The sequence below is a fragment of the Haliotis cracherodii genome, unplaced genomic scaffold (assembly GCF_022045235.1).
Source record: "Haliotis cracherodii isolate W230 unplaced genomic scaffold, xgHalCrac1.p SCAF_2, whole genome shotgun sequence".
Classification (NCBI taxonomy): domain Eukaryota; kingdom Metazoa; phylum Mollusca; class Gastropoda; order Lepetellida; family Haliotidae; genus Haliotis; species Haliotis cracherodii.
This window is the reverse complement of record NW_027266275.1, coordinates 53,609,922-53,622,859: the sequence shown is the minus strand read 5'-3', so window position 1 is coordinate 53,622,859 and position 12,938 is coordinate 53,609,922. Positions and strand designations below refer to the sequence as shown.

Below are 12,938 nucleotides of genomic sequence, written 5' to 3'. Positions count from 1 at the left end.
AGATTCCACATACTAATTCTAACTGATAATGTTTGATAAACTATCAAACAAATACTTCATATATCAATTTTCTACTCCAAATGTCCATCAGCATCCATTTACACTATTTTGAATTTACAAATACAAATTCAAGTCACATCCTTGATTTGAAACTTAGTGATTAGAGAGGCCCTTACACAATACACACAGTAAAAAATCTCAAAGGCGCAGGACTCGAACATCATTTCCATGTTTACAAGTGCATCAAGATATATTACTTGAGTTTGAAAGGTTATCAGTGATATAAATCATCACACACATGCTGGTGATTCTTCACATGTTGTGACAGAGCACTTCAGATAGTCTTCATTCCTTATCAGTGGGAAATAGTTTCTGTATCTCCATGAAAACAGAGTCACAGGCAACATGGGCAATGACCTACTTACTACCATAAAATGTATGTGCTTGAGGTGGTTGGTATGTTTTGTAGACTGCCTCCATGGTCTAGTGGTAGAGTAATCACCCTGAGTGCAGAAGGTCAGGGGTTCGATCCCTGGCTGCATCATACCAAAAGATGTTAAAAGATGGTAGTTGTTGTTACCCTGCCTGGTGCTCAGTAGGAAGGGGCTGAAACAAGGATTGGTCAGTATACTGCGTCAGATTGGGGTATTCATATAAACTGTGGCATGGTATCTCAGTGGGCTAGATCAATAAAATGTGCATTAGTCTGGACTAGTGCAAGCGTGACTGTCATATTATTATGGACACGGTTACTTAGGAGCCAACTATAAGATGGGTGGGGAAGGGCAGTCTGGGATTTGAGTTTGAGACAGAATATATCTTCAGCACGTTCAGTCATTATATCAGTGAGCAATTTTTTTGTGTGCGTGTGTGAGGACAAATTATTTTCATCCAACAGATTATAGCTTTCCAACAAAATTCTGTTGGTTGGTATTTCGTGATTGTTTCGTTTTTGACAGGATTTGACATTTGTACTTGCAATTTGTACTTATCTCTAGATTTGATGTCCATGCTTTAATTAATATACGCTTTACATATGGCCGCATATTCCCTTTAATTGAAAGATTCTGTGCCTTGTTTTGGTAGAGTGCTGTGTTTTATATCTCCATATCTCTTATCTCACCTTGGTTTTGAGCAGGTTATTTTTAGAGTTATAAATGTGTTAACAAGCATTAAAATTGCAGCTGTTATAGCTGTGCTGGAATTTGTCAAAACACAAGGAAACATTACACTGTTGCAGTGTGTCTGCTTAGATGATCATTGATGTTGCTAAGCACGAGAATCCCCAGTACCTCATGATTGTCTCTCCTTAGAGACAGGGCGGTCGGGTAGCCTAGTGGTTAAAGCGTTCGCTCGTCACGCCGAAGACCTGGGTTTGATTCCCCACATGGGTACAATGTGTGAAGCCCATTTCTGGTGTCCCCCCTCCGTGATATTGCTGGAATATTGCTAAAAGCGTTGTAAAACCGTACTCACTCACTCTCCTTTGAGACAGGTACCAAGTACATCATGATTGTCTCCCCTTTGGGACTGATGCCAGTACCTCATGATTGTCTCCCCTTTAGCACTGGTGCCAGTACCTCATGATTGTCCAGAGTTGCGTCCCTTGGGCACGCCAGAAACCTATGATTGTGGGTTCGAATCCCAGTTCGCCCCAATTATGTTTCTAGGTTTGTCAGCACCATACCCGTGCTCGTGGGTTTCACTGAAGTGGTAAAAGTCTGAGACCTGCATCACTTTGGGCTTTCCTCCCACACTAAGCTGACACGCCGCGATATAACTGGAATATTGTTAAAAGCGGCGCTAAACCCAACTCTCTCACTCACTCATGATTGTCTCCCCTTTGGGACATGTGCAGAACAGGTACCTATTACCTTATGTTTGTTTTCCTGTCGTCATTCAAGGCAGTATATCATGCTTTCTCTTCTCCCCTTAGGGATTCTTGACAGCACCGTTCCCAATACTCATGCTTTTCTCCTCTAGGTCCCTAGTGCCTCATACTTGTCTTCCAATGGGCATTTAGAGCAGAACAAGTCACCTGTACCTCATTCTTGTCTTCCAATGGGCATTTAGAGCAGAACAGGTTCCCTGTACCTCATTCTTGTCTTCCCTTGGGGATTTAGAGCAGAACAGGTTCCCTGTACCTCATTCTTGTCTTACCTTGGGGATTTAGGACAGAACAGGTTCCCTGTACCTCATTCTTGTCTTCCCTTGGGGATTTAGAGCAGAACAGGTTCCCTGTACCTCATTCTTGTCTTCCCTTGGGGATTTAGAGCAGAACAGGTTCCCTGTACCTCATTCTTGTCTTCCCTTGGGGATTTAGAGCAAAACAGGTTCTCTGTACCTCATTATTGTCTTCCCTTGGGGATTTAGAGCAGAACAGGTTCCCTGTACCTCATTCTTGTCTTACCTTGGGGATTTAGGACAGAACAGGTTCCCTGTACCTCATTCTTGTCTTCCCTTGGGGATTTAGAGCAGAACAGGTTCCCTGTACCTCATTCTTGTCTTCCCTTGGGGATTTAGAGCAGAACAGGTTCTCTGTACCTCATTCTTGTCTTCCCTTGGGGATTTAGAGCAGAACAGGTTCCCTGTACCTCATTCTTGTCTTCCCTTGGGGATTTAGAGCAGAACAGGTTCCCTGTACCTCATTCTTGTCTTTCAATGGGGATTTAGAGCAGAACAGGTTCCCTGTACCTCATTCTTGTCTTCCCTTGGGGATTTAGAGCAGAACAGGTTCCCTGTACCTCATTCTTGTCTTCCCTTGGGGATTTAGAGCAGAACAGGTTCCCTGTACCTCATTCTTGTCTTGCCTTGGAGATTTAGAGCAGAACAGGTTCCCTGTACCTCATTCTTGTCTTCCCTTGGGGATTTAGAGCAGAAAAGGTTCCCTGTACCTCATTCTTGTCTTCCCTTGGAGATTTAGAGCAGAACAGGTTCCCTGTACCCCATGCTTGTCTTCCCTTGGGGATTTAGGGCGGAACAGGTTCCCTGTACCTCATTCTTGTCTCCTCTTGAGGATTCGAGCAGAACAGGTCCTGTTTCCACCCTTGCCAAACTAGGCTGGAATTATATTTTGGCTGGATTAACAAGTCTGTGCATAGGACAATCAAAATTGCATGACAAAATCGACATCCAGTTCATAAAAAACATTGTGTCTGTATTTGTCTGTGCAGATTTATGTCAATAACAGGCTTTGCAGAGCATGTGTACTGTCAACTGGGCGTTGACACATATTTTCCAAATCTTTTCATGTTTTTTATGATGGTGCTCAAGTGATTTGATGCACTTAGCAAGGTAAGGCCCATTTTATTACAATAAAGATCTTGGTTATCGTTTATCATCATCTTGACTGGGTGCCACCCTTTTGTTTGAAGGTCCCCTGTACCTCAATCTTGTCTCCCTTTGGGGATTTGGGCAGAGCAGATCCCCATAACCTCAAAATTGTCTCTGACTTTTGGCCCTTGATCATATATCAACCCACAAATAAGGGATGTGTTGTCACAGTTAACATGAGGCTTGGTTGAAGCTGAAAATATCAGTGCATCCATTGCTACTACTGACAGCATTACAAGCTGCACCACACACATCAGGTGGTTTCCTGTGCAACTGGACCCTTAGCCCCATCGCTGAGTCACACCTCACAGGGCACGTGTCATAAGTATCAGGGATGCTTAAGTTGTGTGCAGATTGTGGTTGTGAGGACATATCTTTCTGACAGTCAACATCACATGACCATATGGTATAGTCATGCTGAGAAAGCTTTAATCAATATTCAACATATATTCAGAGGTTTCCTTACTATTTACAGCCATCGATGCTGGATATGTGGCTTGTTTGACATTCTGTCTAAAGTAAAGCATTGATTATGTATACATGGTGAGTTAACTGATTCAGTTGGTGGGTGTGGAAGACGTATAAAACCCTGCAGCAGATCTGTAACACAGTAGGAACTGAAGACATCAACTGGAGATATTGCCACGCCTATCAAGTTAAGACTGCTCACAGGATATGCATAATACTGTAAGAAGCTTGTACAGGATCAACATAAAAGTTTTAGCATCAAGGATGAATATAATTGGGAGTTGTGTTGGGTATTGGTTCTGTTGGACTTACATCATGTACATAGCAATTACCAACAAATCAATTACTTCATGTCATGACCTCATGGGATATAGCCTTGTGGTTAAGGTGTGAGCTTGCCCTATCTTGAGACCTGAGTTTGTGATTCCCCACATAAGATATGTGAAACCTTTTCCCTGTTTTGTTTCTGTGATATTGCTTGGTGATAAAATCAAACTCATTTGAACACAACCGACAAATTAGAAGCTTTTCAGTTGAAAATTTTATATTTTGTCTGTTTGTTTGTTTGTTTGTTTGTTTTATTGTTTAATGGCACACTCAGCGCTATCCCAGCTATATGACGGCATCTGTAAATAATTAAATCTAGACCAGACAATCCAGTGATTGACATCATGAGCATGTATGTACGTGATTAGTGTACAACAACATGCATCAATTAAGTCAGCGAGTCTGACCACCCAATCCCATTAGTTGCCTCTTACAACAAGCATGGGTTGCTGAAGGCCTATTCTAACCCGGATCTTCACGGGTCACTTGTTGACACCTGTATTATAAAGGGAGAGTGTGTAAAGTTGTGTAAAGTTTGTTCCTTATCATGAACAATGTTTCTGTAGATACACATACAATAGATAAATGCCAAAGTTTTCCAGATTCCTACAGTTCAAGGGTAAATACTCCTCCCAAAAGATGTTATCTGAGGGTAATATTAAATAAGTTGTGTCCAAAACAACCACAGAGGACAATATACATCCAACTGATAGACAGGGGAGGTTTTTCCGATGGCAAAAATAAGCTGCTTATAGTTGAAGGTGGATGCAGCTATTTTAAGATGTAGGTTTCGGTGTTCATCAGATTTAAGTCATCTTCATGCATGTCATACCTGGAGACCTGCAACGGATTTGGGTTGAGTGGATGTTTAACATAATAGCTGTGAAGTAGGACATGTGGCAGCTATAAGTGACTTCCTCCATGGAATTACCTGCTTTTCCTCACCTCAACTGATTCAAGATGTGCTTGTGTAGGGGGACAAGGCATTACACACAAACATTCTTTCTTTCCCCCCCCCCCCCCCCCCCTTTCTTCCTCCTCCTCCCCCTCCTCCACTTTGAATCAAGAACATTTAAAACAAAATTCTCTTTATTTACAGTAAATTAATATACACTTATCCGTTGACCTGGAAAGTAAAAAGTTTTGTATGCAAAGACGAATAAAACAAGATTTAAGAGTGGACTTTTTCAGTCGGTCCTATGTGGCGAGGTTCGAGTACCAGTAGTTAAAGGTGTGTTCAGGCTGATGTATCCTGGATTACTGTGTGAGGAAGACAAGGACTTTTCCCCACCCCGCCTGGCGTCAGTTAACATCTAACAGGACTTGAGCAAAACAGGAAAGGTCAAACATAAACAAAAAACACCTGTCAGTGGGACAACAATATCCACGGGAGTAAATACAGCCTCCTATTTCTGCTGACCACAGGAAATGACCTGAGATGAAAGTATTGTTGTCATTGGGCAGCTTCAGTCACTCGGTATAGAGGTGTATCCCAGTCTTGTTAAGTCCTTTGTTAAGCCACAATAAAGTTGATTTCCTACAGGTGGACATGCTTTGTAACACTTACCATGCAGGGAAAATGGCATACCTTGGTTAGCTTTTGAAGGAATGAATGAATACACTTTCAAAATGAGTATTAGTGGAAATTGATTGCACTCAGTACAAACTTTCAAAATGAATATTAAAAGTAAGTGGTTTCAGTAACTGTATCTTCATCAATAGCATTATTGATTCTTTTGAAAATTAGATTGAACATATACGATGAATATAAAGATTTTGTATCTCTCAACATGGTAAAGTTGAAAGATGCGTTGATACTGTGCTTCAATTCTAGTCAAACAAAAGGATTTATTGCCTTATGTCAGTATCACATGTCCGTGTCACCCAAGGTATGTCAAATGTTTCTCCAGACCTACTGGGTCGTTCCATTGTCCAATTTAGTATGTTACAGGTTGGGGTGAGTGGTGACAAACCATTGCCATGGCAATAGAATCAAATAAAGTGGTCTCACAATTAATTCATAAGGATAAAACATCTGATTGAGCCAAACTAGTATACGTCCTATGGAATCCATTTTCAGTAGATTTTTATCTAAACATATGGATTTATGTAAGTTAATAAAGTCCCAGTTTAATTTCTCCAGACCCTTGTTTTGGTCTATCGGCTCTCGTCACCCTGCAGGTAATGAAGAATAATTGCTGATGACTTCATTAATGACAGTGATGAGCTTTTGAAAGATATGTGCCTTGAAATCAATCATATCAGCAAGGTCAGAGTATGTACATTTTAGTATCAGTGTTGTGTGCAGTAATGCATTGCTGAAATAGTTATCATAATTACCTTGTCAATTATCTACATAGCTTAATTGCCAGGTGCCCCGACCTCAAAGCCCTGCCTGCCACAGGGGGTATATGCTGAAGCAGATGGTGACATGTATGATTGAAGGCACTTCAAGGTCGAGGCAAATATTTGCTCAAAATTTACACACATCTTTTCGAAGGTTAAGTTCATTGAAAACACTTGACACTGTTCACATACATTTGCTGTTGAAGTAGAGGTTAGATTTTGGAAGTTTGTGGTTGCAATCTTAGTCACTTATGATCTTTATACATGCAAAAAATAATTATTTTAGAAGTTAACTTAACTTAAGGTATTGAAGGGACATGGGTGTCTGAGTGTCCAAGTGCATCTAATTCTGCCGAGTTCGCTAGCTCCTTTCGGCCAACCTCGCCCCTTTCCGTCACTTCTGTAATCACAAAGAAGACACATCTGTGAGTGTAGGAAATGGGGCAACATCTGCTCCAACAACAAACAGGCTTCCACCTTACGCGATATCAGGTGCACATTTTTTGCGCGGTCACATTTCATCTCTTTAATTTTCGTGAGTCTTATTTGGAAGGATTGATACTAAATAAATTCCAAATATACTAGTATACAACAACGTTTTGAAAATATCGTTCCATCATGTTGATGTAAACAAATATATTCCTCAGGGTCTGTACCTGACGGGCTATACTGATTAGCTAAAAAAAAACACTAGTAGATGCAAGATGAGTCACATAACTTATACAAACGGCCGCTTTTGCCGCATAAGATGCAGATTCTTATGCTATTCATAACTGTCGTCTGCACACTAGGATGTTTACATCATGCGATAGTCATGTCGAATATGGTCCCAGCTTACAATGGCTACGTGTCACCCCAGAGGCATATTTACGCCAGATATATACGATCGCGTTCACGTTTAGTGCTAAACCATGTCAGGATCTGGTGGTTCAAAATCCTTGATTCACTCTGACTATAATCCTTGGTCTGTTGTTGCCATACCTGTGTCTGTAGGTTAACCAGACAGTGGTCAACATGTATGGACGGCATCACTTCAGGCTTTCCACCCACATTAGGCAGGTGAAATGCTGTTCCATGACTGAAGTACTGTTCAAAGTAATATTAAACTCACTCAGAAACTGGAATCAAATAAGACACTTGTGGTCTTTTTTTATACATATTAAACAGTACTATAAGACCACAATAGATTAATTATTAGATATACATTCATTTTTATTTCTTCTCTCTCTCTCTCAAACTGTTTAAGGTGTCTGTGTAGTTTATTAATTTATTATGGCCTAATAATTGCCATGGGCAATGTATGACTTTTTACATGATAGAATATATCATCAGCCCTTGGATCGAACCCAGTAACCCCTGAAATTAGTAAAATGGTGACTTAACATTTAAAAATGTTTCATGCTTCCTGAATGATGAATTTAATTGTTAAAAATATTCACGGCACATGTTGGAACAACTGGCTTTTGTGAGATTATTGCTGCAAAAGACAGAATTATGAAGTATGTTTATGTCAAGCCAAGTTGATGCCTGGTGACTCATGGCAAGCCCAGTATTGTAGTGCATGTCTATTGTGTTTGTGTTGCTGCTGTCCACATATTTCCTCCATGGATATTGTCAATAGTACAAATACTCAGTAGTGCTTTCCTACCAACTTGTCAACAACAAAACACTAAAAAGTTCAATCTGAAGAGCTTACTTGAACCATGACAGATGAATCCCACTTACTACGGGTCACTGGGCACACAGTTTAATAGAACTGCATGTTTGATTTTTAGTTTTGGTCTTTGATTATATTATTGGAATTAGGAATAAAGGGACATGTTACTCTTTGTTTGTAGGGGCGGTCGGCTAGCTTAGTGGTTAAAACGTTTCCTCGTCACGCTGAAGACCCGGGTTCGATTCCCGACATGGGTACAATGTGCGAAGCCCATTTCTAGTGTCCCCCACCGTGATATTGCTGGAATATTGCTGAAAGCGGCGCAAAACCATACTCACTCACTCACTCTTTGTTTGTGAGGGGACATGAGTAGCCCAGTTGCTTAATGCGCAACAAATTGCTATGCAGAGTTGCATCCTTGAGGGCAGACGCTTGTGGATTTACATCATAGTTTGCCATGATTACATTACAGTTTGTCCACACGGTAATCGTGTTCATGGGTTTCACCAGAGTGGTAAACAAATTGCACCACTTCAGGCCTTCCTTTTAAACTTAAGGCAGCAGTATTTAGTTAAATAATGACAGCTTGTAAAGGTATTATGGTTGGACTAAACAAACCAATGGTTGATAGTATGAGTATCAACCCACACCATCAAGGTGTAATGACAAGCTAGTACTAGAGCTCAATGTAAAGGATAATAGAGTTTTAATACTTTCACGTAGTTACTGCTAAATAACACTCCATGGGTTACAGTAGATCTCCAGCCCTAACTCTGGTCCTGCGAGGCAACTAAAATAGGTCTGGTCGTCAGGTTCAGTGACATGGTATGTTAAGCCATAGGACCCAGTCAGCTGGAACATTGCTCACTATATCAACCACTGGTTTGTCTGGTCCAGACTTGTGTATTTACAGGCCGCCAGCTGCATGCAGCATTAAACAACAAAATCAACTAAATGCTGCAAAGCATGTCTACCCTGTGCCTCCCTCTATCGCTACTCTCTCAATCATTAAATCTATACAATAGACGCAGTGTGTAGTCGCACCTGAAGGATTAATCGTTTCAAGAAGGGCAAAAAGTGTAGTTAGGAATGTGTTTGTGTGTGGATAACTCAGCCATAATGACATGTGCAGCCTTTGTCAGACTTTGAATATTCTCAGTTATACTATAGTTCACATATCACAGCAAGTCTGGGTTATTACATGCGAGTTGGACAGATCATGGGTATGCAGGCTCATGCGGAACATGTTATCTGCCAGAATGTACATCCTCTATCAAATGTATTGAGAAAAGATTAAGATGTCATTGAAGACCCTGTTTCCTGGGGGGCAGGGGAGGCCCAGTTGTCTAAGTCCCCAAACTTCACTGTGCAGAGTTGTGTCCCCTAGCCATGCCAGAAACCAGTTATCGTGTGTGTGAATTGGGGTACATCCTGATTATGTAATTAGCTTTGTCAACATCATACCTCTGCTCCTAAGTGGTAAACGTCTTTCAACTTGCATCTCTTCAGGCTTTCCTCCATCAAGCTGACACGCAATGATGTAACTGGAATACTGTTCAAAGTGGCATGAAACCCAACTTGCTCATACACACGCTATTGCTGTTTATGATCCTTCTGAATGAGTGTGATAGAACGTTCATGACACTGCAGGTTTTTTTTCTCTAAATAATTGTGTATCAAAAAGAATGTCATCGTTGACCATAATGACAAGAGTCTTGACCATGTTGTATGCCAGGGTAGCAGCGATTGAGACGAACATTTTTAGTCCACTTGTTCACATATAGCAAAGCTGTTAAAAAAGGAACATTTCTACTAGTGCTTATTATACCTTAACTATTGGGCAGTTTGACAAGGACTATAGGACTTGTGCCAATTTCTAATGCCGGGGCAGTAAGTCAGGGATCAAGTGGTTACAGTGTTTGATCTCTGATTGTAGGACATTGTACACCCATAACAATGGATCATTGATCATTTTTTCAAATCAAACTTATGCAAATACCTACTCATTTGGGGTAGTCAGAGGGTAGTGTATTACATGGGTTGTCTTCTGTCCACATGACCATGACAACCTCGAGGACATTAAGCTCACCCAGTGTGGGGGGAAGCATGCATGGGTCATGTTGGGTTGACTGACTTGACATAATCAAGTTGTCATTCAACAAAATTACACTCATGGGTGAGATGTTTCTGTGCAAAGTTACTAAAAGGAGGGATGGGGATGGAGACATGTCTTCACAGACTGTAGCATGTGGGTCCAGGTTATTTGGTATGATTGAATGGAGATATGATGCCCTGGATGATTGCGGAAATGTAAAGATAACTGAATAACATGTGCTCCCATGGTGATTACGGATGGACTTGGTCCCAAGCACTCAATGCTTGTAGGAATGGGGAATGGTTGGTGACAAAGGGTGGAAACATATCCTCATAGCAGGTCGGTCACTGGTCCAGATTTATAGGCCACCCTGATAAAAAGTGATATGGCTTGAAGATTGGTGTTTCTGATAACTATGTATTTCTCAGAGGCAGTTTCGTGAAAAGTCATTAAGTTCATTGTTCATCAAAACAATTCCAATTGTCCCAAGTTTTTACAGTTGTATTTGTTTCTTCACAGTGACTATGACTCCCTGTCCAAGGAAAACATCTTCGAGAACAATCAGCTGGTGAGTAGATCAAATATTTTCCTTATTTGCCAACAATGTTTTTTTTAGACAAATCCCATACAATTTCCCTATTCTATGTATGCTTGGCAGTTGACTCAGATGTTATATGTAAAGAAAAAGTTTCAAATCTTTTATTCCTTTCAAAAAGTTAATATTGCATCTTCACAAATTGAGGATGTGATCATATCAGGAGGTAACTTGTCCGACATCTTTTGTTTCAAAGCATTTATGATTATTTCCTGTCAGGATCTGCTGTTCTTAGATTCAAATTCATTCCAATTAGAATTCATGGTATTTCAGTACCAGACAAACTTGTCACGTTTGACTCACTCCCTAATGGTTGGCCCAGTTGTTGAAGGTGCCGTAATTCGCTGTGCAGAGTTGCGTCCCTTGGGCACACCAGAAACCTGTGAATGTGGGTTCAAATTGTGGTTCACCCCAATTATGTTTCTAGGTTTGTCAGCAACATATCCTTGCATGGGTTTTACTAAAGTGGTAAACATTTGAGACCTGAACCACATTATTCCTCCCACATTAAGCTGACACGCATTGATATAACTGGAATACTGTTAAAAGCGATGTTAAATCCAAATTCACTCACTCACTCACCAATCATGGTTAACAATAAACCAAAGTATCAATGTTAAACCAAGTTCTTTTATCATTTCACTCTAATTAAGCGTAACTGCAAATGACAAGAGTAAAAGATGCAGGTTTAATCTACACACTCACAACTCCCCCGGACAATCAGAAGATGGTTATGTCTATGTGTCTCTATAGCATCCGGACACCAGGTTGCAGCGACTGGGTCAATAATTTTTGAATGCAGAGCAAATCGTCTCTCTGTACAGGTCACAGTAAGGTCGGATAGAGGAGATTATGTCTGGGATGTTCATTAAGCTACAATGTTCATTCTAGAGCAAAGCATTGCCATGTTTTTAAAAAATTATGCAAAATGTTTGATTGGCTTTTTTTAACAATTGGTCTTCGCAAACATGGGCAAAGGTTTCTTACCCTGTGTCCAAAAATTGTAAAGCATTTAAAGATGCAAAAGACAAGTTTTTAACTGACAAAAAGTATGGAAAAAGACTGTGAATCTTGCGATGGGACAGTCAAAAGGCAGACTCTCCTATTCATAAATTTGGAGATCAGCAAGCCAGACTGGTTTTTCCATGAGATGTAGTTGGATTTATTTCTTTTGTTATTTTTGACTGAAATGGAAAGGTAATGCCATATGAATGTGCATTAAAAACAAAACAAAAAAAATTTACAAACGGGATAAATTGTAAAAACTTGTAAACAGGCACCCTGACACACAGTGCTGAGTGGAAGGATCACCATGTAGTTTGTTGCTCCCCTTTTAAAAATGACACTTTTCTTTTGTTACTAAGGGACCCTTCCAATGTTGTAAACTTGAATTAACACTGAAGCTGTATGTATGTCCCAGCTCAGTAATAAGTATTTTTATAACCTGTGGCCAGTGCTACAATAATGTAGCATGTAGGTACCTGACATGCTAGATGCACAAGTGAGGGTAGATATATCTCAAACAGTCATATCTGGTTAAGGAGATACATCAGCAAACCGGAAACAAAGAGGAAATTCCTCGAATTGAATTGACAGCTTGACAGATTTTTGATAAGCCGGTCTCCATTGCTATCGGTCAGCTTAGTGCACTTTGATATGAGTGTTATCACGCCATGTAATGTATTCAACTTGTAACAGTATACACACATGTTTTGTATTGATAGATGATTTTATGATATTATGTTGGGGCACAAAGTAATGCAGTTTGTGAAATAGGTGAAATTATTAAGAAAGATGGAACACTGGAGTTGCAGACTCTTTTACAGCAAATCACATCAACACACTCAGTAATCAAGATAATGTAACACTAAACATGCTCAACACAATATGAAATAAAAGTAACAAGACCCTTTCCATATTCATAAGAAATCTGTGCCAAAAGCAGAGTCAGTTGTAAGATATGAGCATGTGTCCATGAATCACCATAAAATAGTGATGATACCAGATGGTCTCGAAAAGGTGAATGTATCTTGCCCCACCAGTGGCACCCCCATCACAAACGCATGCTATAAACATCTTGATGAAAATATATCTGTATGTATATACAATGTTTTAAT

General features: G+C 40.2%; 1 protein-coding gene across 3 annotated transcripts in view; it reads left to right on the top strand.

The window, feature by feature from the left end:
• The window catches only part of LOC139468230 (MICAL-like protein 2), a 55,268-nt gene that overhangs the window by 23,209 nt on the left and 19,121 nt on the right, over positions 1-12,938 (top strand). For all 3 annotated transcript variants that reach the window (XM_071250062.1, XM_071250063.1, XM_071250064.1), the window contains exon 3: positions 10,746-10,794. In XM_071250062.1, the coding sequence (XP_071106163.1) occupies positions 10,746-10,794 (49 nt within the window). The remainder of the gene's footprint in view (positions 1-10,745; positions 10,795-12,938) is intronic.